At 43.9% G+C, this 27,088-nt stretch overlaps 3 protein-coding genes across 11 annotated transcripts; 2 read left to right on the top strand and 1 right to left on the bottom strand.

Annotated features, from left to right (window-relative positions):
• The first annotated feature begins 3,419 nt into the window (after positions 1–3,419).
• On the top strand, positions 3,420–7,551 carry ASCL3 (achaete-scute family bHLH transcription factor 3). Its single transcript, XM_017648434.3, has 2 exons — positions 3,420–3,449; positions 6,990–7,551. Exon 2 carries the CDS (start codon positions 7,002–7,004, stop codon positions 7,548–7,550), a length of 549 nt encoding a protein of 182 aa, XP_017503923.3. The 5' UTR covers positions 3,420–3,449; positions 6,990–7,001; the 3' UTR covers position 7,551.
• A 2,777-nt stretch (positions 7,552–10,328) lies between these two features.
• Positions 10,329–19,180, top strand: C11H11orf16 (chromosome 11 C11orf16 homolog). Of its 5 annotated transcripts, none has more exons than XR_001851390.3 (9): positions 10,329–10,464; positions 11,078–11,256; positions 12,463–12,619; positions 14,109–14,334; positions 14,732–14,823; positions 14,993–15,059; positions 15,374–15,590; positions 15,693–15,789; positions 18,441–18,574. XR_001851390.3 is itself a non-coding variant. In XM_017648439.3 (9 exons), exons 2-8 carry the CDS (start codon positions 11,096–11,098, stop codon positions 18,623–18,625), a joined length of 1,146 nt encoding a protein of 381 aa, XP_017503928.3. In that variant the 5' UTR covers positions 10,329–10,464; positions 11,078–11,095; the 3' UTR covers positions 18,626–18,642; positions 19,050–19,180. The 5 variants fall into 5 exon arrangements, 4 of the variants coding, with proteins under 4 accessions (XP_017503928.3, XP_036882306.2, XP_017503929.2 ...); XM_017648439.3 differs by lacking the exon at positions 15,693–15,789 and adding an exon at positions 19,050–19,180 and having other exon boundaries at positions 15,377–15,634; positions 18,441–18,642; XM_037026411.2 differs by lacking the exon at positions 15,693–15,789 and adding an exon at positions 19,050–19,180 and having other exon boundaries at positions 15,374–15,634; positions 18,441–18,642.
• Positions 18,970–27,014, bottom strand: AKIP1 (A-kinase interacting protein 1). Of its 5 annotated transcripts, XM_017648441.3 has the most exons (6): positions 26,864–27,014; positions 26,420–26,647; positions 25,885–25,965; positions 23,684–23,788; positions 22,289–22,360; positions 18,970–19,849 (listed from the first exon to the last, which is right to left on the bottom strand). In XM_017648441.3, exons 2-6 carry the CDS (start codon positions 26,639–26,641, stop codon positions 19,706–19,708), a joined length of 624 nt encoding a protein of 207 aa, XP_017503930.2. In that variant the 5' UTR covers positions 26,642–26,647; positions 26,864–27,014; the 3' UTR covers positions 18,970–19,705. The 5 variants fall into 5 exon arrangements, with proteins under 5 accessions (XP_017503930.2, XP_017503932.2, XP_017503933.2 ...); XM_017648443.3 differs by lacking the exon at positions 22,289–22,360; XM_017648444.3 differs by lacking the exon at positions 25,885–25,965.
• Between the last annotated feature and the right edge of the window lie 74 nt (positions 27,015–27,088).

Below are 27,088 nucleotides of genomic sequence, written 5' to 3'. Positions count from 1 at the left end.
TAGTGTGTGTAGCTTTGAACTAGGACTGGAGTTCTGGGTTCCTCCTTCTGAAAGGTATAATAGTTATTGGATAACTGGCTTTTTTTCTTCCTATGTCCTCTTTGGAATGTAACAATAAAAAATAGTTTTTGAAACACCTACAAGTGTATTTGTCTCCTAACTCTTCTATCCTCTCCCTTTTGCCATGTGATGAGCTTGAAGAAGCAAAGATATTTTGTACCCTGTTGTAAGACCACTGTGTTACACAAGTCTAATCATAAAACAGTAGTACTACATTATCTGTGTGTGTTTGTGTGTGTGAGTGTGTGTGTAGACAGAATATATGGGCACTTAGATAGGTCTCTGAAAGTATACACATTTCATTTTGAAAATTGAGAGACTTAAAATGTGTTCTAAGAAATTCTTGGCAAAAATTAGAAAATAATTAAATTCATAAGGATGAAGTTTGGGAAGCTGTTAGTAAATTTGGTTAGTGAAAAATGATTTTTTTAGAAATTCCACAAACCTAACCTAAAATTATTGATTTTTTTGTTAGTATTAAAAGATGTAAGTTCAATACAACCAAGTGGAATTTATCTTAGGTATGCAAGGCTGGTTGAACATTCATAATCAATTAATGAAATCCATCACACCAGCAGGCTAAAGAAAAATGACATGATTCTATCAAATGATGCTTTTTCTAAGCATTTAACAAAATCCAATACCCATTCATTTTACAAACTGTCAGTATACTGAGAACAGAGGAGAAATTCCTCAACTTGATAAATAATATCTATAAGAATCTACAGCTAACATACTTAATGGTGAGAAACTGGAAGCTTTCCTGCTAAGAGGAGGAACAAAGCAGGGATGTCCCTTCTCACCACTCCTTATCAACATCATTTTGCAAATCCTAGCTAATGAAAGAAGACAAGGAAAAGAAATAACACATATTGGGAAGGAAGAAATGAAACACTTTTTACAGATGACATGATCATTTACGTGGAAAATCCAAAAGAATTGACACACACAACCTCCTGGAACTAATAAATGATTATAGAAGGTTGCAGGATAGAAGGTTAATATACAAAAGTCAATTGCTTTTCTATATACTAGCGATGAACAAATGAAATTTAAAACACAATACCATTTACATTAGCACTCCCAATAAGTTTAATAGGTATAAACCTAGCAAAATATTAAAATATGCATAAGGAAAACTACAAAACTGATTAAACAAGTTGAAGAACTAAATAAATGTTGAGGTAGTCTTCCATGTCAATGAATAGGAAGACTCAATATTGTCAAGATGTTAGTTCTTTCCAGTTTGTTCTGTATATTCAACACAATCCCAGTCAAGATCCCAGCAAGTTATTTTGTGGGATCAACAAACTAAGGCTTAGATGGAGAGGCAAAAGACCTAGAAAAGCCAATACATATTAATGGAAAAGAACAAAGTTGGAGGATTGAAGATATCTATATAAGACTTATTATAAGGTCACAGAAATGAAGTCACTGTCATCTGGTATTGGCAAAAGGACACACAAGTAGATCAATAGAGAGAGCCCAGAAATAGAGCCACACAAATGCAGTCAACTGATACTTGACAAAGGAACAAAGTCAATACAACAGAGAAAAGTCTTTTAAACAAATAGCACTGGAACAACTGGACATTCACATGCAAAAAAAAAAAAATTGAAGCTAAACACAGATCTTAAATTCCCAAAAATCAACTCAGTATATAAATGTAAAACAAAACTATAAAACTCCTAGGAGATAACATAGGAGAAAATATAAATTTCCTTTGGTTTGGTGACTTTTAGGTGCAACCCCAAAATCACGACTCATGATAATTGATAAGCTGTATTTCGTTAAAATTAAAAACTTCTGCTCTGTGAAAGACACTGTCAGGAGAACTAGACAAGGCACAGGCTTGGAGAAAATATTTGCAAGACATCTGGTAAAGTACCATTATCCAAAATATACAAAGAACTCTTAGAACTCAGACAATCTGATTAAAAAGGCCCAAAGACCTGAACAGACACTTCACCAAAGTAGACAGCAAATCAGCAAACCAAAAATGCTCCACATCATATGTCATTAGGGAAAAATAATTAACAACAGCAAGATACCACTATACACTTATTAGAATGGCCAAAATCCAGAATACTGATAATACCAAATGCTGACATGGATGTGGAGCAACAGGAACTCTTATTTATTGCTGGTGAGAATGCAAAATGGTACAGACACTTTGGAAAAAAGTTTAGCATTTCCTATAAAACTAAACATTCACCTAACTATATGATCCAGCTGTTACACTCCTTGGTATTTACCTAAATGAGTTGACTTCTTTTGTCTACACAAAACCTGCACATGGATATAGCAGCTTTATTCATTATTGCCAAAACTGGGAAGCAACCAAGATACCCTTCAGTAGGTGAATGGATAAGTAAACCATGGTACATCCAGACAATGGAATTTTTTCAACACTAAAAAGAAATGAGTTATCATGACATAAAAATACATGGATGAAACAAACATTACTAAGAAAAAGAAGTCAATCTGAGAAGCCTACATACTGTAAGATTCCAAGTATATGACATTCTGGAAAAGGCAAAACTGTGGAGGCATTAAAAAAATCAATGGTTGCAGATATTGGGGGAAAGGATGGGTGAATAGGTGGAGCACAGACATTTTAGAGCAGGAAGACCATTCTGTATAATACTTTAATGATGGATATATGCTGTACATTTGCCAAAACCCATAGAATGTATGCCAGACATGAACCCTAATGTGAACTATGGACTTTGAGTGATAATGACGTGTCAGTATCAGTTCATCGGTATCACTCTGGGGCAGGATGTTGGTAGTGGGGAAGATGTCTGTGTATAGGGGAAGGAGTGTACATGGGAAGCCTCTACTTTCTGCTCAATTTTCCTGTGCACCTAAAATTGGTCTACAAAATAAAAGCTATTCAAAAGGGAAAAAATTTAATAGATACTTTAATAAAATCTAGGTTCATATTAACCTTCCTGGCTGTGGCCTTAATCTCTGAGAGAATATTGACCAATATTTGTACAGTATGAGACTATTTCTTCAGAACACTTTTTTTTTGAGAGGGCATCTCTCATATTTATTGATCAAATGATTGTTAACAATAAAATTCTTCAGAACATTTTTGATAAATAATTTTGATGTAAATCATATAACCCAGATGGTGGTGGGGTGTGTCATTCTTTTTACAGAAGAATTTGTTACAAGCGTTCAGTTTTGTAAGCAAACCTTTCTATTTAGTATTGCTATGTGTTGTCATATCTACATATTAGGTAGAAAAAAAACATCTAAACCAGAACTGGGCAGTTCTGTTTAACTGTAAGCTACTTTGCATGTTGTTACTAAATGATCACCTATAAATCAGGTTAAGTCCAACAGAGCCCAAAATATAGCATCTTGGTGACAAAACTCAGGTAAGAGACTCTTCTCCAGAGTGGCCTATGGCAGAACAACATAGTTTTTAAGAAAATCCCTGGGCATAGTGGATAAATGATGAATTTTGTCAGCTACCCGACTACTCCATCATCTTAAACTGTCAACTATAACTGTATGTTGAAGATGCATATTTTGCTGGTGATTAAGCCATCTGGAGGCATGGAAAGGGTTTTGATTTGGAAGTCAGGAGACCTAGGTTCTGCCACCTCTCTGCTACTGCCTGTGCAGTCTTAGGGGTTTCTCATGATCTTCATCCCCAGCATTCCATGATTCAATCATATGTGCAATTGTAACTTTTTGTTTTTTACATGCTAGATATTTTTAATATTTCTGAAAAGTTGAAGATTTTATGCTGAACAGAGCATCCAGGAGCCCTTAGGATTTTATCATTAAGACTTCATCCTTCATTTCCCAGAATATCTCTAAGACAAGTCTGAGATTCTCCCCAAATAGGTGCATTTGATAGGTGCATGTGTGTATCTGGAACTGTGGAGCCCCAGCATTAATAATCTGTGCTGCTTTCTTTTAAAAACTTGTACTCAATTTCCACCAACATGTTCAGCCTCCACTAAGCTTTCTATCTTGATCTTCAGTGTTGCATTTTTCATCCTCTCTCTCTGTGGTTAAATTTTCTTTGAATAAAAGATGACCATATTTAAATGCTACTACAATGATAGGTCAACTTTTTGGAAATGCTCAAGAGAAAAAGCATCTCATCAGTGTGTCTCTAGAGACACCAAAACTTCACAGTTTTGTTATAATCTAGAAATTTGTAATTACCTGTGGCATGTGCAAATTAGTCAAATTTCATTTGGGTCAAGATTTAAGATATTATTAAAATAATCTGGGTAAAACCATAACCAAAGAATTCTTATGTGAAATTGGCTTTATGACATCAGCTCTGTGTTTTGGTACCCTGCTGTATCAGTTCTGGCTTGTTAGCTGTAGTTAGAAGAAGTAAGGTTCTGTTGTTCTCAGAATTGTACAAATACAGGCCCCACACCAATCGTGTGGTCATTTTGTAGCTTCTGCCATACATGTTCTTTATCTCTTATCCTCTAGAATTCCTGGGCCGGGAATTTCCTAACTCTTTTCTCTCAGCAGCTTTTTCTTTGTGACAGAATCTTGGCTAGTTTTTAAACTTACAGAGATTTTTTTGTTCTATATTAGTTATTTTAGGCTATTTGGTCAGTAATTTGGAATCTTTCTTTTCCTGTTCCTTTGTTTTGATTTTTCATTGGACCTATTGCACTTATCTCATCCCCTCACCCCTGCCCCCCTATTAGGAAGGGTTTTTCCTGGCATTCACTCCTTTTCCAGGCTGTTTCGCCATGACTTATTATGACCCTTCCCACTCCTCACCTCTTCCACCCACCCTGTTCCCTGTCCCCCATCTCCTACTGCCCTTCCTGTTTCCAAATAGCCATTCTTTCAGTAGCCATGCTACATACGATAGGCTTTTTCACAAGACTTGTAATACACTTTAACTGAACTTGAATTCTGGTGCTTAGAGGCTGTTCCATCCATTACATAGTGCATCCTGCAGAATGTTTTCTATGTTTTGGTAGAGAAGCAAGTGACAACATTATCTACTCTTGCCCATAAACATTAGGGCTGTTTTTTCAAGGGGTGGGCAGGCCACCTCCTTTCTTTGCATATGCCAAGCATAAAAAACAACTCCTCACTCCTAAAGATGTAGAAAAAGCAACCCCTGAGAAGTTAAAAGAAAACCAGATTTCTTTCTCATCCAGAGGCCCACAGTTAGATTTCATGTGGCTTTTCCCTTTTCCATGTTGGGTATGTTCTTTATGTCTCAACAAATATGCTTTGGGTAGGATGTTTGATTTTCCAGTGTTTAAGGAAAATATAAGCCAGGTTTTCTGTAAGGTGTAGTTTAGAAAGGGATGCTACACAAGTATTCATCTGTTAAGAAAGGAAAGGAAAAGAATCAATGTCTGGTACATTAATCCTCATTACTTTTTCACTTAATCCTCACAATCAATGTGGATTAGTTAGTATCTCAGTTGGCCATAGGAAAAAACTGAAGCTCAGAGAGGTTAAGAAATTTGCCTGAGGACACACAGCTAGGACAAGGAAAAGCCAAGATTGAAACTGGAGGGTGTTATAACTGAAAGAAAAATGCTCTTTTCTAACAGCACATCCTGCCTCCTAGTTAAAAGATAAAACTGTAATATCCTTGTCAAGTCTGTTGTGGCTATATTATTATATATAGTTAAAGGTGGTTTAATAAATGAGATGTATGCAGACCTATTTGGAAAGAGGGAATGTGTTCATGTGGGACCTTTGGGATATAATACTTTATCCTTATGTTGCATGAAAAATACAAAACCCTAAATACAGATGTACTCTGCTCAATATATTTAAAGTTCCATGTAAATAAAAATACACAAATTGATTACATTTTAAATGTATTAGGGGAGTTTCTCATTTAAAGGAATCTGATAGTGAATTTTTAAGAGCAAATGACTCCTTTCTTATTTTTATCTTCAGCTTTACCCCCTGGCATATCAAGTATTATTTAAGAAGGTTATGCCTGTGAGGCTGCATGATCATAACTTGTTTGTAATGTCTCCAACATGTATTTGAACATTGTGGTATTTCAGTGTTTCCCAAACTTCAGTTATTTGCATATGTCTTCACAGTCTTCATTATCTGCATTCCACCTGTACTATTACTTTCTGTTTTTCTTTAAATCAATTCACATTTTTTACTTAAGCAGATTTATTTTTAAAAGAAACCCTGTATCACTATTGTAAATGGGAAATCAATATAATTCACAATAAATTGAAATGAACAGGAAAATATTACCTAATAGCTGCCTATTATTGCTTATTCAAGGCTCCCATCTGAGGAGGACAGAAAGCATGCTGGTAGTGGGAGACACAGTCTTACCAGCCTGAAGCTGTATCTTTGTAATCACAAGGATTGAAAGAGATGTGGAATGGAATGGCCTGCTCACAAAGTGATTCAGTGTTACTAGTGCTGTTGCTGTATACCATCAAAAATCCTGTCTCTTAACAAGCAGAAAAAAAATTCATTGACAGCTTTGACTTGAGATGTTTTCCCCATTCTAAAAGCGATTTCACAGTCTGTGTGTATCAGGATTTTAGCCAATCAAAAAGAGCTGAATGCTAACATGTATACACAATGGTGATTGCTCCTGTACCTCATTTGCCATTGTTATGTGACATCCAACAGTAGCATTTGACAAAACTGCTTTCTGAGTTCGTCACTGTCTTCCAACCTGGTTTGTCTGTCTTTTCTGTTGTGTAACTGGTACCTGTATTTGCTCTGGGGACAGAGAACAATCACACCAAATTTTAAAAATCCAGTCTCTTGCCATCCACAGAATACTGTAATCCCATCTAATTTTTCGAATGAGCTCAGAAGCTGTTCATCAAAGCAGAAAAGTCTTTAAAACATTGATCTCTGATAAAGTCGATGATACCTGCTCTCTTTTGAGCTAGCCAAATTAATTAACTTGGTTATGTTTTCAGGCTAAAGAGGAAATGATGGACAATAGAAGCTACTCTAATCTGCCAGAAAAACTGCCTGTTTTCTCTGATTCTGCCCACTTGCCACTGCCCAGATCCTTCTATCTGGACCCCATGGTCACTTTCCACCTGTACCCAGAGGCCCCGGGGCCATCCCCTTACTCCGAAGACCTGCAATTGCTGCCTTTTTCCAGTGATGCCTTAATCATGGAAAATTATGGTGAACCATGTCCCTTCTCTTTCCCAATGCCTTATCCAAATTATAGAAGGTGTGAATATTCCTACGGGCCAGCCTTTATCAGGAAAAGGAATGAGCGGGAAAGGCAGCGAGTGAAATGTGTCAATGAAGGCTATGCCCAGCTCCGACATCATCTGCCAGAGGAGTACTTGGAGAAGCGGCTCAGCAAAGTGGAAACCCTCAGAGCTGCAATCAAGTATATTAATTACCTGCATTCTCTTCTGTATCCTGATAAGACTGAGACTGAGAATAACCCTGGAAAAGGTTCCTCCATGATGGCTACCACCAACCGCCGCCACACTGACCCCACCTTTAGAATCATTTGATTCAGTGTTTCCAAACAGAACCAAGTAACTGCACAAAATGGGTCTCTTACAGAACCATTCAATAGTTTTCCTAAATATCATTTCTATGAGGCAGACAATAGCTCAAAGGCTAACCCATACTGGATGTTCCTTACTTGGGTTTCAGATGTACTAAACATTATTCATATATTGAGATGATGCTTAAGCTTTGGGGATTTCTTTCAAGAAATTTAGGGGAGTAGAAGTCCCCAGGTTTGTCTGTACCTCTCACCTTGCCCTTTTCACACATTTAGCCAGTCTCAGCGTAAGGCACTCATAAAAGCATTCTGAAGTACAACTACTGACTGCTCAATAACTGTAATGCACTTTGCAGACACTTCGTGCTAAGCAATCACAATGATTTGTCACTTGATTTGTCAAAGTTTGGTGGTTTTTATTATTTGGGGTTAACAAGAAATTTGTATCTTACCCATGTCATTATGGGAAAGTGTCTCAGGGCTGAAACAAAGGTAACTGACAAACCTTATTGTCATTTGAAATTATTTCAGTCACCTTTTTCCTGCATGCAGAAGACTTCCTCAGGCAGCTTAGTGTAGAGAATAAGAGAGCAGGCTCTGGAATCAAACTGCCTCTGCTCAAAGTATGACTCTGCTGCCTGCTCTCTGGGCCTTGGTTCTTCATCACAGAATGAGCATAATAGTCACCACAACTACCCACTATGTTTATTATAAGGATTAACAGTGCCTAATACATAAGTATTTATAACTTATTTATTATTATCATCCTTCTCCTGTTTTGTTTATAGCATCACCACTGACCAGGTTCTCTAGACCAAAAAACATGCAGGTGACAGGCTTTTCCTTCACCCCTTGGAAGGATAGTCACTGCCCCACCTTGGAGTCTGCCTTCAAAATGTCTCTATTTCTGTTCCCATGGCTAGATTCTGCTCTTCCTTCTCCCTTAACTCCCAGGTCCCTCTGTCATGAAGCCAAGCCAGGACTTCCTATACACTGTCACTCATCTTCACTGTCATTCCTCTGTGAATTCTCCCTACCTCACCCATTACTTGTTCCTTTGTTTAATATACATATTTCCTTGCAATTCCTATCCTGTTATCTTTAATGCCACATCACACACCTATCTCTGTCTTCCTCAGCAGACTGTAAACTTTTTAAATCTAGGGTCCAGTATTTTCCATCCTATATTCCCAGCACCCAGCAAAGATCCTCAAATCAGGTAGGTATTGTTAGTACATATTTGGCATTATACCATTTTCCTCTTCCACTCCTGTCACATCATGTCTAGGTCACTAACAGTCTCCACGAACAGTGGCTTCCTGGGCTCTGTTCTCAACTGGCTCCATCCTTACTCCAAGGTTCTTTCTAAAGCATTTCATAACACTTTGTTGCTTAAACACTGACTTCCTTTTGACGACCATGTTGTTTACATTTATTTGGTTGGTTTTCCAAGCTCTCACCAGTCTGGTACTTTCCCCAATATCTGCACCTTGATTTTCCCATGACACCCCACTGCCCCCCAAAAAGAAAAGCTATCTTGCAAATGCATCCTTCTTTCTTAGCTCTTGGTTCCTGCCTAAACTGGAACATATTCCTTTTTCCCTCCACCACTGACCCCCACTTGTCTTCCTCAGGACTCCACTCACTGCCCAGGACTTCATCTTTCCTGTACTCTAACTTTGTGCACCAAAAAACTCAGCCTTTAGGTGGGTGGTCCTGGGCAAGTCATTCTCCTGAACACAGAGAAGCCTCTGTAAAAGCATGCTTTTGCTTGTAAATAAGAAAAAGTCCAATCCAAACTGGTGTAATAAACGAAGGCTCACGTAACTGAAGCATCTAGCAGTAGGGCTGACTTCAGGCAGGGCTCAACAAATCAGTTTCCTTTAGGTCTGTCCTTTCTGACTTTCTCTGGGAATAGTTTCAGTGTCCCCAAAAGGCTTCCAGAATGACATACTTTCTTACTTATATATAGGAAGAAAGAGAAACTCTATAACCCAAGATTCCCAACAAACATTTGAGATGTGTTCTCATTCGAGAGGCTCAGGAACATGCCCATCCCTAGCCAATCCCTGCAGCCAGGAGGCTGGAATGTGCTGGTTCGTGTCCCGCCTGTGAAGCTGGGGGTATAGTTGGTCCCTCCTAACTGCATGGATCCATAGAGAGAAACAGGAACTGGTGGAGGAAGGGACTGGATGAGGGAGAGTCACCTATGAATGTCCCTACATAGTTTTCTGGTGTTCTCCACTGACCATAATGCCCAGCATGCAACCAGGACACAAACTACCAGCCTCTTCCCATGGATGTTCAAATGAAAGCAGAATCGAGACATGGACCAAAGACATGCCTTTGGTCACCAGTGTCCAGTCCTGTTACCCCAAGTGGTCACCACACCTCTGTTCCTCAACAGAGTTCTGTTAAAAACATTCCTGCGCCTTTGGTTATTTTGTTTTAAACCATGGACAAATTCTATGTTAGAGTCTCTAGACAGGCCAGTGGCTCCCCAACCCTAGCCTCCTGTCTGCACAGAGTGGGTACGAATCAGTTGCCCTGAGTCTCTGTGGGGTCAGCTCCCAGGGATCTGTGAGGGCCTCCCACCAGGACTGACTCTTCTGGCAGTGGGGAAGCCTGAGCTCTTGGGAATTGAGGCTACAAAGACTTTTCTCTAATACTCCTTTTCCCCTTTTCAAAGAGAAAGGTAAGAATGACCTTCTGCTGACCCCTCTCCATGCCCCACCCCCCACCCACCTACCAAGGCTCCCTGTCACCCCCTTGCACATGCTCAGTACACTTGGCCCACATTATTCCTGCTGGCTTGCATCTACGGCAACCTGCTTGGCAACAAGGAGTCAGTTGGGCTGAGGCCCTGAGCCCCACTATCAGAAGGGACGAGGCTGACGTGGAAGAATTTGGGACTGTGGGTAAGTCCCCTTGGGGTCAGACCGGTGGATTTGGCAGGGGCAGACCTACTGGGCTCTCGTGGGCTGGGGCAGGAGGGTGCAGTCTTGGGCCCTGGGCGGCAGCTGTTGCCTCTGACCAGGTCTGTGGAGGCCACGACTCTGGGATCTCAGCTGTGTGTGGGGATGGGCTAGGAGGGGAACTACAGCTTGAGTTAGGGGTCAGTTTGTCATCAGGGTTAGGATTTGTGAAGGGAAGTATGGTCTTATCCCTGGGAGTCCCTACAATGGCAAGGAGGAAGGAGGAAAAAACGAACATATATTGAGCTACTTATAAGCCAGGTGCTTTCCATATATAATCTCCTGAGCAGCAACTGAAGCACAGCAATGTGAGCACGCAGCCAGCAGCCTGTGAAGGGTTTGAAGCTGTGTTTCTCTGAAATCACAGCTCTTGCTCTTCAGCCCCTCCCCTATTCTTGAGCCAAGGTTTCCGAGGCAGGCGATTCAGACCCCAAGAGTCTGTGGGAGCGGGTTGGGCCCCAGCGAGGCTGCTAACCCCACAGCTGAGCCCTCCCCAGCCAGCAACCTTTGCTGGGCTGTGAGCTGCAACTCCGGTAATGGCGGTACTTGTTCTCAGGTGGTTTCTCCGAAAGCCATGGAATCCTCTGCAGGGCCTGGGATGCCTTCGCCCAAATACTGCAGCATGGCCAGAACCCTGAAGGCATGTGCCTGGGCCTGTGCCGCTCAGCCCTGCAGTGCAGGCTGTCACCTTGCCCTCCAGGCGCCCTGGCTCACCTGGCACAACCCTTCCACCAGGTACTGCTCTCTGCCCCTCTAGCAGAAGTGGTGTGCACCTTCCATTTTCCTGGGCCCTAGACCGTGTACTACAAGGCAGAGCACTTGCTCCCTGGGAAGGCTGAAAGGGATTTTTACTGTGTGGGCTGTGGTTTGCTGGGGGCAATAGATTACCCCTTCTAAACTATCCTTGTAGCACCGTGGGGCAGAGTGGCAGGTGTCAGAGTGGTACATGTGAGAGACAGGCATTACAGTTATAAAGTTTCTAGCTTGTTTTACCATCAACTTTGAGAATTGCCCTGGTACCATGTGAGAAATCAGGGTTTCTGCAACCAGCAGTGGAGGTGAGGTCTCTCGTCCCTCCTTGGATTCCCTCAGTTACCCTGGCTTTTCCTGACCAGTATCCTCAGCACTGTCTAAAGCATGAATACAAGAGGGGAAAGGATCCTCAGCAGCTAAGTACATACAAACTGTGTAAGTCCCAGGGGCTCCTGTTTGTGCTACTCAATTCAGTGGGCCCCAGTTAGGGACATGCCAGCTTAAACCCTTAATAACCCCCTTTCTTGATTCACCCAGGTGAACCATCTCCGTCAAAGCCAGAGTTAAGCGTCCCTGTATCCAGGCTTGCCCACAAAGTAAACAGCCTCTTCAGAAAAACCCAAACCCTGACTCAACAATTCCCCCCAGCATGGCCCTGTCCACAGAATTTCCCAGAACTAGCTTCTTTTTCTTGTCCCACAGCCCCTTACTTAACTCTGTGCCTCCCCCCACCCCCCGCTCAAACACTTCCTCATCCCCTCTGACCCCACAGCGCCAAGAGTCTTTACAGTTCTGCTCCTTTGGCCTTACCGTCTACGCTGCCACTCCTCATCCTGGAATGCAGCACACCTTAGGATTTACCTTCCTGGTACTTTTTCCTGTTCTGCTGTCTAGTATCAGAGCCAGTGTTAATTAACTTGAATATATGAAGGTCAATGACATTTTGATTACCTTGAAACAATTCCCAATCCTCAGAGGGTGGTTGCCTTCACCATATTCTCCTTCTGCCCCTTCCAACAGTTTATCTCGTCTTAATGGAAGTCATTGATTGCCACTTCCTGCATGGATTTCTGTCCTACGTAGCCTCATATGTCATACATACACAGTGGTGCTGCTCGGATCTGTGAAATGTGTTTGTTTTTAGGACTTGGTCTTTTCCACTTCCTAATCCCACTGGCTTTTTCCTAGATATGTGTCTTACCACCCGTTTCTCCACATTGGTGACCTGGCATGCCAGGGCCCTGGCTGGCTGGGAACAACTGGAGATGCTGCTGACACATGGGTCCTGGCAAGAAGGGAACCAGATGGCTTTTATTACCGGGCTCAGATAAAGCCTGCTCCAGAGGCAAGTTTCTGGATCTCCACATCTCCCTGGCATGCCCCCTTGGGTGGCCCTATCATACCTGCTTCAGTGTGGGTACCAGCGGTTCAGTTTCCAGGATAAGCACAGGTCTTCCATGGCATGGTTGTGTAAGTGAAAATATATTAGTTTGCTGGGGCTGTGTAACAAGGCAGCCCACACTGAATGGCCTGACACATTTATTGTCTCTCAGATGTGGAGACTGCCAGTTCAGGAGTTTGCAGTGCCCGCTGTCCTGCGGGCTATGAGGGAGAATCTTTCCACATGCCTTTCCTAACTTCTAGTGGTTTGCCGGCAGTCTTTGGTATTGCCTGGCTGTGGAAGCATCGCCCTGATCTCTGCCTCGTCTTGACAGGGCATTCTCCCTGTGTGCATCCTAATTAATCAATCTGCAATGACCCTATTCCCGAATAAGGTCACATTCTAAGGTAATGGAGATTAGGACTCCATATGAATTTGGGCGGGACACAATGGAACTCATAACAGTGATGAAAAAGTACAGTGAAAGTACTTTGGGAAAATTCAGTGTGTCAAATTATAGGCACCAGCCTGAGGGAAAGGGGAGTAAACATGTTTGCTCAGCTGCACGCCTGGGGCCTGAAAGCGCAGCAGCTCAGTGCCCCCCACGCTGTGAGCCAGGCCTGGGCTTTACTTCAGGGGCTGCTTGCTTCTTTGGGATTTTTTTCCTTCAGAGTCAGACTTTGTGAATGTGGATCCATGGAGGGAAGACTAGTATGAATTCCAAAAAAATATGAGTTATAGAATTTCTGATCAAAAATCATTGTCATTTTCAAGTAACTAATGTGACTTCAAATGAAATTTAAGCAGAATTTTGCTCAACTATAGGTTCTGTCTAGTGATTTGATGAAAGTAATTTGTAACCAGAGTTCATTTCTCCTCACAGTCATACTGAGTTCTCCAAACAGCTCGTACTTTTAATTAGCTTAGGTACTTCTCCTCTCGCCTCTTATGCTGCTTGTTTGCTGAGCCAAACCTTTCCTTGCTGAAGTAATGGCAGTGCTGAGGGCAGCCCTACCGGCCACAGCCGCTCCTCGTGGGCCTCCCTCGTACGCTCCTCGTACGCCATCCCTGTTGTCTTGGACACAGGGGCACCACTTTGCAGAAGTGCTGGGAGGAGGGGAAGTGCACTCGGGAAAGACACAGAGAACCCAGGTTTCTCCTGAGAACTGCAGGCCAAAAATACAGCTAGGAGCAGAGGAAAACAGGAAAAGGGAGAGAACAGGAAGGAAAAGGCTGAAAGTGATAAACAAGTTGCCCTCATCAGGAAAGGGTAGAAGGAAGAGCATCTGTCCCACAGTCCATCCTGGCTCCAAGTGGCTCTTCCCTGCCCCTTCTCTAGATGTCCCTCACTGTAAGGAAGTCCCTAGACCTGGTTCCAGGGACCTCAGGGACCCATGGGCTCCTGTTGTACTTCCTGATGCAACTCTTACGCTGAGCGTTTTCCTTCCCACAGCTGGAGAGGCAGGGGGCTCTGCTTGTGGAATTTGAGACTCCCCTAGTCACAGACCCAAAGTTGCCAGCCCAGCGGCAGAGCGTGGTCTTAGAAGAAGATGTCATTCAGTTCCCATCATCCTCCCTGCGACCTGGGGACAAGGTGCTAGCACTGTGGGGGCCAGGCCGACAGCGGTATGGCCCAGGCACTGTTCTCTTGGGCTTGGAGGCGAGAGACCCCCAGAGAGGTAAGAGAAGCTGCTCTGACCTCCCAGTCCCCAGGGGCCAGGCTGGTGGTCAGGCTAGATGAGAGAGCAGTGTCTGCACAGCTTAGAGGTCTTAGAGGCATTAAAAACAGTCCTGGCCCCCTCACTTGCAGTTTAATCCGGGGGGTGGCAACAGACAGACAAATCATATCTTTCAGATTATAAAATATTTTTTATCAGAGCAAATAGCCTAAAACTACTGTCTGTGGTTAGTTGGCTGACCTATGTTGTGGTTATCCTGGTGTCACTCCATACTTATGACCCATCCCCCACCAAGTTGTCCAGGGACTGGGGCTGTCCCCTTCTGCAGGGCCGACCAGTCAGCACCGTGTAATTTAGAGAGAGACAAAAGGAGGCTTCTCCTTCTCTTCTCTAACAGATTCTCTGACAAAGGCTTTTGAATCTGACGTGAAAATGGAGACAGGGAGGCATGCACAAATGTACTGGGAAGTGGTGGTGAATGGGGAGCAGGTGAGGGAATGTTCCTGGCAGGTAGGCCCTCCAGGGAGAAGTGTGCAAGAGGAGGGAGGCAGAGTAGAGGGCCACACTGGGAGGCTTTCCTTCTGGGGTTAGGTGAACCCTTATATCATGAGAAAGAAGTGGTAATCGTAACACAATGCTGCCTTTTTCTGTTACGTAGAATCAAAAGAAATTACTGTTCACTTCTGGAATGGCAGGACAGCTACAGTGCCTCCAGGTGGGGTCAGGTGGGTGTCCCCAACAGTCTGGAAGAAGGCTGTGGAGAAGCTGCACAAGCCTTTTGCCAGGGACCACCCTACTCCCCTCCTGTGGGCGCCCCGCTGCTGTCTGCTGGGGCCACCCACTGGGCTTCCTCTGGGCACTCCGTTCCTATGCCCTCCATGCCACTCCCTTGCCTGCTGCCAGCCGCTGTGCTGGGACTGCCTCTGCGGCTCCCCCCTGGCTGGACCCACCTGGTGGCCTCTAACCAGGACCTCAGGGCTCCTGACTAGGGAACACCCAGAGGTGGAGCAGAAGCCCACAGCGCAGCTTATGCCCCTAGAAGGCCCTGAAGAGGAGGAAGCACCAGTGCAAACTCCCGTGGCTGTTTCCTCCTCCTCCTCTGCCTCCTCCTCTGCCTCCTTGGAAGAGGATTTGGAGAATGATCCAGAGATGAGTCTCCCCCAGAGGCTGATGGCGGACAGCACGGCCAACACAGACCCTGTCCTTTTCGAGAAGTCTCCAAGGAGGCAGGGTGGCCTCTGCCAGCCCGAGTGGAGGTATTGGAGGAGAAACGGGTATGAGCCATGTCCTGGGAAGCCAGGTATGCCTTCTAAGGAGGCCTGAGGCCTCTGTTTCCTGCCCTCCTGTGTGTCATTTAGGAATCTGATGCACTGTCCACTGTGCTGGGACTGGAAGTAACACTTTGGAGTGTGGTCAAGTTGAAGAGGAGGCTGTGAGAAGAAGGAAATGACAAAGGTTTCCGTTTAAGCAATAAAGCCCAAGAAAAGACAGGGTGATCCTTGTGCTAACATTTGCATCCCTAGTTGACTTGTCTTTTCTTTCTTCACTAGTGTCTGATAGGGCACTGTCATTGTCCATTTTTGCCTGTCCCCCTCTCCCACTCCCCTACCTTTTTTACTTGGAGGCCTTGATTTTTCTCTAGATTAATAGTGAAAATGCTCTCAGGTGTTTATTAGCCCTCAATGCCCTGAGCAACACAGAAAGTTGTCTTTAAACTTTGGTCTTTCAGGGTCTACTCTCCAGAATCAGGGCAATGCATTATGCTGCTCATTCTTTACAACTAAGAGGGGAGGCAGTGTTATCGCAGTTGGCAATCTGCAACCGCCAAGCCTCACCTTGAGGTACAAACTGTGTGACATGGCATTGTAGGTCTAGGAGCAGTATATCACGCCCATGCCTCATGCTCATTCTATTTAAATTCCCAACAGGGCTTTGGAAAGAGCAGAAACTGACATCAGCTGGCCGAACTATGTGAATGTGGTGGCTTGGATAAGCCCAGCCCTAGACTAGATTCCTGGGAGCCTGGGGTCACAAGTTTAACGTTCAGTGAACTAGATGAACATTCCGTCTGGGCAGGGAGGCTGTGAAGGTTAAAGAATGCCCTGCTCAGGGCTTGCTGATCTGTGAGCATGCCACTCTGGACCTGTGGTGGGTCCATTTGAAGCCGTTGTCCTATTTTCAGGACAATTGCTCAGCCAGAAGGGCCTCTCAGCCCACAAGGATTTCAGTCTTGCCCCAGGGGTAAGGATTTTATTAGTCTTCAGTTCCAGAACATGGAGAAACTGTTTCTATGAGAAACTTTCTTGGGTGACTCCTCTGGACCGCTGGACTTTGTGGAATGGCTGGGGATATAGATGTCGCTGCTGCTGTATATTAAAAAAGGGTTCTAGGCCTGCCTTTACTTTCTTCCACCCTCCTGTGCCAGGGAGGGAATGAACTAGAGGGACAAGAACCCAGCTATGACAAACTGAGCTCTTCCTCTCTGAAGAAAACTTTGTATTGTAAATATAAAGTTGGGGGGGAGGAGATTCCTGGGCTTCTGTGAAATGGGTCACTCAGATCTCACAGTGGGAGGCGCTGGCAGAACCTACTTGGGAACAGCTGTTTCTACTGGCTATAACCTCCCAACAAGTGATTATATAAAGAAAATGGTGTCCAAATCTAGAGTTTTCATGCTAAATTCTCTGTATCTTACACTGCCTCCTGCTTCAGCATAGACTCGAGAAAGAAAAGCTCTATTTGTCCAAGAAAGGAGTCTGTGGGGAGCCACTGAGGTGGCAGCAGGCCCACCCTCAGGGAGAGGAACACCCAGGGGTTACCAGAGGGGCCGTGGTGGGACATGCTCCAGGGACCAGGTCTGCATTCTCCCCACTGTGGCTTGCTCCATAGCATTCCATCTAGACTGGTTCTAAAACTGAAAGTCCAAACAAACTTCTCCTGGCCCTAAGCATACACTGCTCTTATCTCCATTGCCCAACCACCTATACCTACATTCGGTCTCTCTCCCCAATACTGTATTGAAAGAAATTCACCCTGAGGTTTTTTTTCCCTCCCAAAATAAATTGTAATAATTACCTATAAAGAAGAGATCTTCAGGTATTTGGCCTGGCTTCCCTTTAGCTCATTTGTTATGCTCTAGGCAGAGGTTAGTTCTTGGAGCTGAACCATAACAATCAGTGGAACTGCCCTCTGCCAGGTCCCAACCATGTGCCCAAAGCTATAGAGAACATGTCTGAGTTGTGGTGTGAGAAAGAGGCCCTCCCCTCCCCTTGTCACAGATGGGTAGTGAGCTAACTAGTGAAGATGAAGTGCATAAAACCCACCAGGGCTGGAAATAAGGCGAATACCGGTCTTATTTCCTTTTCTCCCCTCCAGATTGTGTATCCTAAGGAAATGTGTCTTTTAACTGTGCTTGATGGTCAGAAAGCAGATGCTGACAAGAGTTTTAGGCTCTGCCTCTTCAGCATCTTTCTGTATGGGTCCCTCTGCCCGTCACACTTGCTCGTACTTTCAGAGGCGGTGAGGGTACCGTTGGATCCTAACCAGACAATCCCGGGGATTCTGGGTTGTCAGCTGCCAGCAGTCATGTTGCTCCCCCACCGTGCTTATGACAGAAACAGGATTCAGTCTGTATTTTAAAAGTCAGGGAGGGGATGGATTTCTTTTAAACTATTCCTTCCTTTTTACCTTTTCAGATTATTGTCCCATTTTTCAGGAAGTCACATCTCCCATTATTTTTGTTTTGCCTCATTCAACCTCTTACACCTGTTTTTCTAGCGGCTTTACCATCTCATCTCTGTGATCAGTGTGATTTATAAGCTCCTTCACTGGTGGTCGTAGGTTACTTTTGCCTCTCCTACTGTTTGGAAGAACATGTCTGATAACCATATTTGAAATGGGTGGAGAAGTTATCAGATATAAACTTTCCCCAAAGCACAATGGCCAGAAATGACTGACAAACTTTATTTCCTTTAAAAATAGAGAACAGTGTTAGGAGCTTAGAGATAGCTGAGGGATTGTGATCCTACATAGAGTTCTATTGAAATCATCAAGACTAATCCCAGCAAAATGATAGCATGTTCAACATACCTAATTTTGGGTTTTAGGAACAAGATGTTTTAAAATCCAGAAAGAAGAGAAGGGCAACCAACAACAAAGAGCACAAATGGTATTAGTGGGAAACACTGAGGAGCTGGTTGTGGCAGCAACCGCGGCAAAGGCCCTACAGATCCTGCCAGGGGAAGCCAAGCGCTGCAGCACATCAGAGGGGCCAGGATTCTCCCGAGACTAAGAGCCCTGTGGACCCGGGTAAAGCAGAATAAAACCATGGCCCCTTCTCCCAGAAAAAAGCACATACCCCTTTGCATACAACTTCAAACAGCTTGTAGAACCCAGAGTTTGTCACGTTTCTTAGGGTGCGAGGATCCCCATTTAAGTGACTCTACCTTATATTAGGCCCCTCTCTGGGATCTGTTCCTCACTAGGAATATACTTGGTTTTCATCATATGAAATACTGGCATTTATCCAGAGGAAAGACTTGCTAAGTGCAAAGTGAAATGAATCACCAGGCAGCTAGACTGAGAGAGGCAACAATACAATTGGTGTAGCAGCTGAAAGAAGTTTAGGACACATCAGACTTTTTAAAATCAGTGCCTTTTGATCCTTTAAAATTAAACAGTCAGCATAAGACTCTCAGGATTTTCTCCTCTTACAGGAAGCTAGAGTCATGGTGGTGAACACCTGACGAGGAGTCACGAAGTGGCTGTCAGGCCTTCTTCCGTGGAAATACGTGGAGTGCAGGCCACTGAGAACAGTGGAATAAGCAGCAGGGTCTTCACCCTGTTCAGACTGTCCTGAAGATGAGCAGCAGGAAGGCACCCGTCCCAGGGGCCCAGGAGCATGGCGGCCCTGCTGAGAGCTACTTGAAGAGGCCTCTTCTGCAGAAGCTACAGGGTGCGTCTGCCTGCTTTGAGCAAATGTGTCCACAGCCTCTCTGCCATCTTTTCATATCTGCATAGCTGTACATGAGTGACGTTTTGTTTCACCTCTTAATACCAATTAAAAGGAATTCTCTTCATTTCCAAATCTCTCCCTTTATTACCATAATTGACCTTCACTTGAAAAGGAAGTAGTAAAAACTCTTCAGACAACATCATTACATTATTATTTTTAGGCTAAAAAGGGTAGGGGACTTCCAGAGTTTCAAGTTAAAATAGGCACTAAAAGAGAGAAACTCCAGCTCCCAGGAAGGCCGACCTTCTACAGTCAGTGCTAAAAGCAGGATTCAGTGTAAATATTAAGAGAATCACATGGTGGCGTTATTCTTCTTGCTATTAAAAAAAGGTGCTATGATGGCTGTGATGGTCAATATCACACGGGGAAGACCAAGTCCACACTCTGTCCTGAATCAACTGCTACCACATGAGTCTTCTTGGTTAAGTCATTGGTGCCCACAGTGATAGAATAGGTCCCAGGGTATACTTCTATGTAGAGGTCCTTGGAGATGTTCTGAGCCTGGAAGGAAAAGTGAATATTAGCAGTTTAGAGGTTTTATATCCCAATGCCGTTCAGAGCACCTCCACCAGGCTACCTCCGTGTGCCAGAGGTGTGCCTGAATGAAGCACCAACATTAGCGATGGAAGTCCTGCTTTCAAGGCTCAGCTTGGCCAGATTAAAGGACTGTCATTCAGGTAAGTCTCCCCCTCTCCTTATGCTTGTTTCCTTATTTCTAAAACTGGTAGCACCTACCTCACAAATAAGCACATATGCGAAAATACTTTGTAAGTGCTAAAGTGTTACAGGAACATGAAGGACCATATAAGGAACACTCTAGTCGGGGCAGAAAGATAAGAACTAGGGAGCAAGAAAGGCAAATGGCCATTGTTTTGGCTACCAAAAGTAGACAGTGACATTTGTTAGCATATATTAGCAGTAATGGCAAGGCACTGTGGAATAATGAGAATCATTCTTTTTAACTGTGAATTGCTAAAGTCATTATTAGGAAGAGGAAGTATTTCTTTTCTCCTAAAGCTGAGATTTAGGAGATTCTGTGAGTAGATTCCATTTTGTCATGCAAGTCAGCTGGTAGGCAAAAGCCGGCCCTTGGAGGACTGATTCTTCTATGGTGCAAAACCCTGGAAGCTGGAGTTAATGAGACTTATGTTTATCACTGAGCTGAGCACAAACCATCTGCCAAGGACAGACTTCATGCATAGGTGGGCAGGCAGGGTCTCAGTTCAAAGGGCAAAAGAGCAAAGTCACAAATCAGAAAAGAGCCTGTAATTAAGAGCCACAGCTCCTATACCACAGCTGGGACAGCACTAGAGGTTCAGTCAATGCTCAGAGGAACCACGGGCAGAGGCTGTCATTTTGCCACCACACCCGGGGAGCAACCAAACTGCTGGTCAGCAAACTCCACTAGGAGGAATAAGTGATATTTACTTTTATGAAACTTCCTCCCCTTCCACCTTGCAGATGGGTTTGAACCAATTTTTTCCAAATCTTTTTTTTTTTAATTAAAGTATCATTGATATACAATCTTATGTTGGTTTCAAATATACAACACAGTGGTTCAACAGTTGCCTGTATTATTAAATCCTCACCTTCTCTAGTGTGGTCACTATCTATCAACATAGTAAGGTGCTACAGAACCACTAACTATATTCTCCGTGCTGTACTACCATCCCTGTGACCAACTTATATTGTGATTGCAAATTATTGTGCCCCTTAAACCCCTTTCCCCTCCTCCCCCACCTTTCCCAACCCTTCCCCATTGGTAACCACCAGTCCCTTCTCAGTGTCTATGAGTCTACTGCTATTTTGTTCCGTTTTGCTTTGTTTTTATATTCCACAAATGAGTGTAATCATTGGTATTTGTCTTATTTCATTAAGCATAATACCCTCTGGATCATCTGTGTTGTTGCAAATGGGAGGATTTCATTTCTTTTTATGGCTGTATGATATTCCATTGTGTATATGTACTAAATCTGCTTTATGTTATATCCTTTCATGCTCAGTTATTGCAAAATTGGAACTCTATTATCATTTAACTGATGTGAATGTATATAACAATGCCACCACTATTGGCCATCAACTACATAAATAGACAAAAGGAGGCTTCAGAAAATACAGCTATATCAGAATTGCAGAAAGCTGAGGATGCTTCATTTGTATCCATAAAAGGAAACACTAGGGATAAGACTGGCATCTGTGGTTCTAACATTTGAGTATCAGGAAGATTAGCACCACCCAAATCCAGCAAGTGTTAGAGGCATGAAGCCTAAGAACTTACATTTGTACCAGAAGCAGAATATTTTTAGTTGCTACTACCTCTAGTACATTCTGAGTCCTGGCTAGTAGCACATTGTATACACACAAAAATTAAAGCAAACTATTGCAGCAATATGCTAGAGTTCCTTTCCTCAGAATTCTAGCCCTTTCAAGCCCCACTTTTCCCTGGGTTCATGAACTAATGATATCCTAAAAATGAAAGACACTGCTGCATGTTTTTATAGAGAAACATTGGTGGAAAATGGGAACAAATCCATTTGAATGTTTTGGAACCTGATCTAACCAAATTTACGTTTTAGAATTTCAGCAATGGTTTTCACTTAGTAAGCAGGAGGGTCAGGCCCCTCCTGCTGCTTGAATCGAGGGTGGAATTCCAGCAGGACCCAGCACCAGCCTAGCTGAGCTGGAGGCACTGAGATGTGAATATTTTGCATTCTTTCCAACCACAACTATGGGTTCAGGCACAGAGTATCCCTGAAGCTTCAAATGAAGGAAGGATACCCAGAAACTGAACCAAAATGTTGTGTACTCTCCCCAAGGGTAAAAACATCCTAACTTAAAAATACTACATATTTATTGCAAAGAACCCTATAGTAACCAGGGCACCTGGTTCATGGAATTGTAATGGTAGTGAAGCCCAGTACACTGGAAGTCTGTACTCACAGGCTGGGATGCCTCCAGAGTACACTCTGACACTTGACAGATGCCTCCAAGACCAAGAAATGTGTCTTTTTTCTGGGGAGACAAGTAGAAATATTGATTAATACCCAAGTTTTGGATTGTAAAGAGATTGTAAAGAGAAATTTTCTCCTAGTTTATTTGGAGCTAATAATTGTTCTGTCAGTTTTTCTAAGTTGCCACCTAAGTTACTGAGGCTTTTAGAGAACTGTTAGGTATTTTTAGTCAGATGTGTACCATGATTACTTTTCATCCTCACATGGGCTGTGGAGTCAAACAGGCCTGAGTTTGAATCCCATCTCTGCTGTTTACGGAGAGGAACAGATTAATTATCTAAGCCTTGGTGTCCTAGTCACAGATACACGGAGATACTAGATTGTAGGGGGGATTTAAAGTACAAAAGTGGCTGACACTTAACAGGCTGTCAGAAAATAGAAGTCTATGTTTCTCCTAAGGAGTGTTTCTCCCAGAGGAAGAGGTAAAACTGCTGAAGTCGATTTCTCTTAGGGGCACCAACTTACATTTTATAGGAAGGAACGGGAGGTACAGACATGACTCTTGCCCACACGTAACCTTAGGGTCAGGCACACTTAAGAGAGCCCTAGGCCAGGCCAGAAAAGGGAACCCAGGATTTGGGCTCTGGTGTTGCTCCTCATATCCCAGGCCAGGGAAACAGGAGGGACTTCCTGCATGTATCCAACCCTCACTCTTATTCCTGTGACCATTTTCTCATCCTTTCCCAAACCCACAGACCAGCGTAGTTGTGAGTCAACCTTGTGGATTAGACTCTGGCCTTAAGTTTGCTATCTCTGAGTCAACTAAGGGAGCTCAAAAAGAAAAACAAAAAACCTACTCTCCTTAAAAACACTACCATCACCACCACCAAAGGACTCCTGTTCAACCAGTAGAATCTCTGGCTTCCCCAGGATGACATGTGGTAAAAGGGTTTGTAGTAATAGACCTGTAACTGTTATTATCTTTAGGAAAGTATTTTGTTAAGAGAGTCTGGCTCCTTGCATGTCTTTTTAAAAAATTACCAAAGACATGATAGTTATTACTACCTTAGAGTAAATATGTGATTATTAAAAATCTCTTTCCTATCCTTTGATGTAGAAGAGGATACTGGAAGCTCTTTTAAGCCTGTCCAAGAATTCCACAGCCCAGAACTCCAGGTTCAATCAAATATCCTGTAGTGACATGAACCTTATATTTTGGATAAACTCCTATTCACATTCACAAGTCCTCCAACCCTGTGAGTTGATACATTCCTGTTCAGCACTGTGCGATGCCGAGCCACATAGGCATCCAATGACACAAATCCAGCAGGGGCTCCCTCTTGAGAGGCTGAGGGCACAGCACAGGACAGCTGAAGATACTTACCTGGCCATTCTCTCTGTCTGAGCACAGGTGCAGCTCCGACTTTCCTCTGTGATAACGATAGACATGGGTTGCCCCTCCTTCTTCTGGCACAGATGAATAGTATTTCTAGAGAAGTAAAGCGAAAGAGGTTGGATAATCAAACGGTCTGTCAAATTTTCAAAAAACTCCGTTACTTTGACCAGGCATGGTTAAGGAGGGAGGCAAGAGAACAAAGGTAAATCACCTTCCCTCTTGACAGGCCCTGAAGAGTATCCTAATCTCAGCCCCTGCAAAGCGCCCACAGAGGACACTGCATTTGACAGTACTGTGCTGCCATCTGCTGCCTCTGTAAGGCAAGAACTCTGTAGGCCAGCTCTGCCAGTTAAATTTTCACACAGTTGCCCCAACGTCAAACTCAGGTTCCCTTTCATCTCCTTTCATGACAGTCCGGAAGAACAGTTCCATGTTCATTGTCTGTCTCTGACAAAGACACGGAAGAGAGGGGCACATTTCCTTGAGATTTGGAAATACAACAGGAAATGTAACAGAAACCCAACAGCTATGCAGCTGTTCTCATGCAGAGGTGGTGAGAGAAGTCTCCAATTTAAGGAGAACAATCCAAAGGATCAGAAAGCAGTTACATTTTTGGGGGGTTTACTTCCTTCCTCTCCCTCTGAGTTAACCTTGGACTTACCCTTGATAAAGACTAATGATGAAAACATCACAAGCCTTCTTGTTTTGAACATAGATATAGGCACAGTGGTTAAGGCATGAGACAGACAGAAAGAGAAGCCAGAGAAAGCACTTAAGGACATGGATTTACTGAAGTATTTTAGGGCCTGCTTGAAAATTGTGAAAGCAAATTCAGAACATTGTTCTTAATTCTAGCTCTGGAAAGCCAGAGGTTCTGAGGCCCCATTCCATAATGTATGCTTGAAATGAAGCCCAAAATGAAGAGCACCAATTAGCTAAACCTCAAACCAAAGATATTTTTTATTGAACCATGAACCGAAGTGTTTAAGTTGATCACTTCAGAGTACAGCCAAAGTTATGAATTTCCTTAAGGCCATTTAACAGAATAAGAACATAAAAATATTCTGAATCATATCTCATTGGTCATTAATTCTATTCTTGTACTCATAGGGATTTTATAAAAGATGTAGAAAGATTAGAGATTTTTTCGAATCTTAATATATGAACTTGAAAGCAGGGCAAAAAGATACTCTCTTTCTTCTCCCTTATAGACCAACACCTTTACAATCACATTAGAATCACAAAATGTTAAGGCTGGAAGTGACCATGAGTCTGTTTGAATTCCTGGAAGATACAGAGTACCTTCGATGTAGGTGGTTTCCTTAAATGCTGGCTGGCCTGCCTTCAAAATACTTAAAGATGACGTTAGTGTATGGTTTTGAGAAGAGGGTCTTTAAAACCTTTGTTCACCCATTTCAATGAATCTCACATAAATACCTCATGCTATGACAATTTTCTGGTGTTCATCTCTCAGTGGAAACCAACAGACTGTAAAGTCTGGAAAAGACTTTAGAGTCTTTCATATTACAATGCCGAAGGTAAGGCTGCAAGTGACTAATGGCCTAAGGCATTTCAGCTGGTAAGTGGCAGAACATGGGTCTGATTCCCGGGAGAATGCTCCTGCCATTAAGCCACATCACCTCAGATGAGGGCACTGCATGTTTCATATAACACCTTTGTGGCCAACAGGTGATATGGGTTCATTGGGACAAACTTAAAAACTACATTAACCAGGGACTTGAAACAGAGGTTAAGGTCTATTGTAGAAATTTTGTTTCAATACATTTTGAAAACCAGAGTGGCTCCGTTCCAGTTTACAGTGACCCTACTGACTTTTAAAAAAATTTTGGTTCAAAGTTTAAAAAAAAACATACCTAGTAGTTGGACTTGATTATCTTGGAATTATATAGCAAATAAGTTTTTCTTCCCCTCCACTAGTCTGAAAACAATAGTGAGGGCAGAGACTTCTGTTGGCTTGTTTACTGCTGTGTCCTCAGTAACACCTAGAGTGAGGCATTCAATAAATTCGTTGCAAGAATCCTAACTTGGATTTATCACCTGGTTTAAATCCTTGACTGATACAATCTGCCCACAAGTAATCTCCAGATTCTCCCTAAATTCCACAAAAACCCACTTTGTGATCCATCAGCAGGTGGCACGAGGCATGGCTTTGGCTTACACCAACTTACCCCACACTGACTTGAAGTATAGTCCATGAATTCAGCCATTGTTCTGAAGGAAGCATTGAGGGTTGGGTGTCTTTCTTCTCTCTTTGAATAAAGGGCAAGCCACAGGTGAGATCTGGTACTCCCAGCTGTCGAATGAAGGCATTTTGGGAATAGCTTGCTTTTTACTTTTGAAAGGCCTCTAAATTTAAGTCAGTAAGAAGAATCTTACTGAGAAAGAATCCCACGTCTAAAAAGAATACAGACACGAAATTTATGCAGAACAAAGGTCTGCTGCTGGCTTTCCTCTACCACCAGATGACAGCATGTTAAGAATTTTTTTAAAAAGTAACCAACTAGGGTTAAGGACTGGCGGTAGCCTAATTCTACCTAGTAAGAATCTGTCAAATGTCAAAAGTGTTCAAAGGGCTTTTCCGTTCACTGTCCTGATACTTCACAGCTTTCGCCAAGGACCGGATCTCTCAGGTGCTTCTGTGTGGCGCGCTCAGGCCATCGCTGAACGAATGAGTGGGCTGGTTCCCCAGCGCGGTGGTCTTACCTCTCCTGGGAGAAGCTGCTGGGGGCCGGCTGCCTGCCGTGTTTCTTGGTAGAGCCGCCTCCGGGAAAGGACCCTCACGCGACCTTTGGGAAACTCCAGCGAATGCCAGTCCACCGCCCTCCTCTTGGCCCGCTCCAACACTTCTTGACCTAGCCTAGCCGAGCGCTGCAGGGAACGCCGGTCCACCCCGTTCAGCGCCGCGGCCGCCAAACAGTTCTCCATGCCTCCCTGTGCGGGCACAGACACATAAACAAGAGTGGGTCAGCGGGCCGCCACCACCCTGCTGCAGCTCCGGGTCGGAGCCTGGACCTCCACCGCCCACGCGACCACCGTCTTGGGCTCCGCCCCCAACGCTATTTTCAGCTGGCGCCAAGTTAAGGGCGAGCCTGGGCGAGAAGACCACTTCCATTTCCGTCTCCCCACCCCTTGGTCGGGGGCTCTCACCTAGCCCGCTTCTCTAGAACCATGCGCTCAGCGCTCGGTCGGAGCAGGGGGCGGAGCCTGGAGAGCCTGGCGCCGGCGCAACGGGCCATTGGCGGGGCGGGCGGGGCAGGCAGGGAGCTGCCGGAAGGGCCGGGAGGCGGAGCGTGCGGCCGGCAGCCGACACGCCTCCGGCGTCCGGTCTGCGGCCTCTGCGGCTAATCTCCGGAGCCCAGGGGTGGGGCGGGG

Source organism: Manis javanica, chromosome 11 (assembly GCF_040802235.1).
Source record: "Manis javanica isolate MJ-LG chromosome 11, MJ_LKY, whole genome shotgun sequence".
Taxonomy (NCBI): domain Eukaryota; kingdom Metazoa; phylum Chordata; class Mammalia; order Pholidota; family Manidae; genus Manis; species Manis javanica.
The sequence above is the reverse complement of the archived record's forward strand: the minus strand, read 5'-3'. Positions and strand labels throughout refer to the sequence as shown.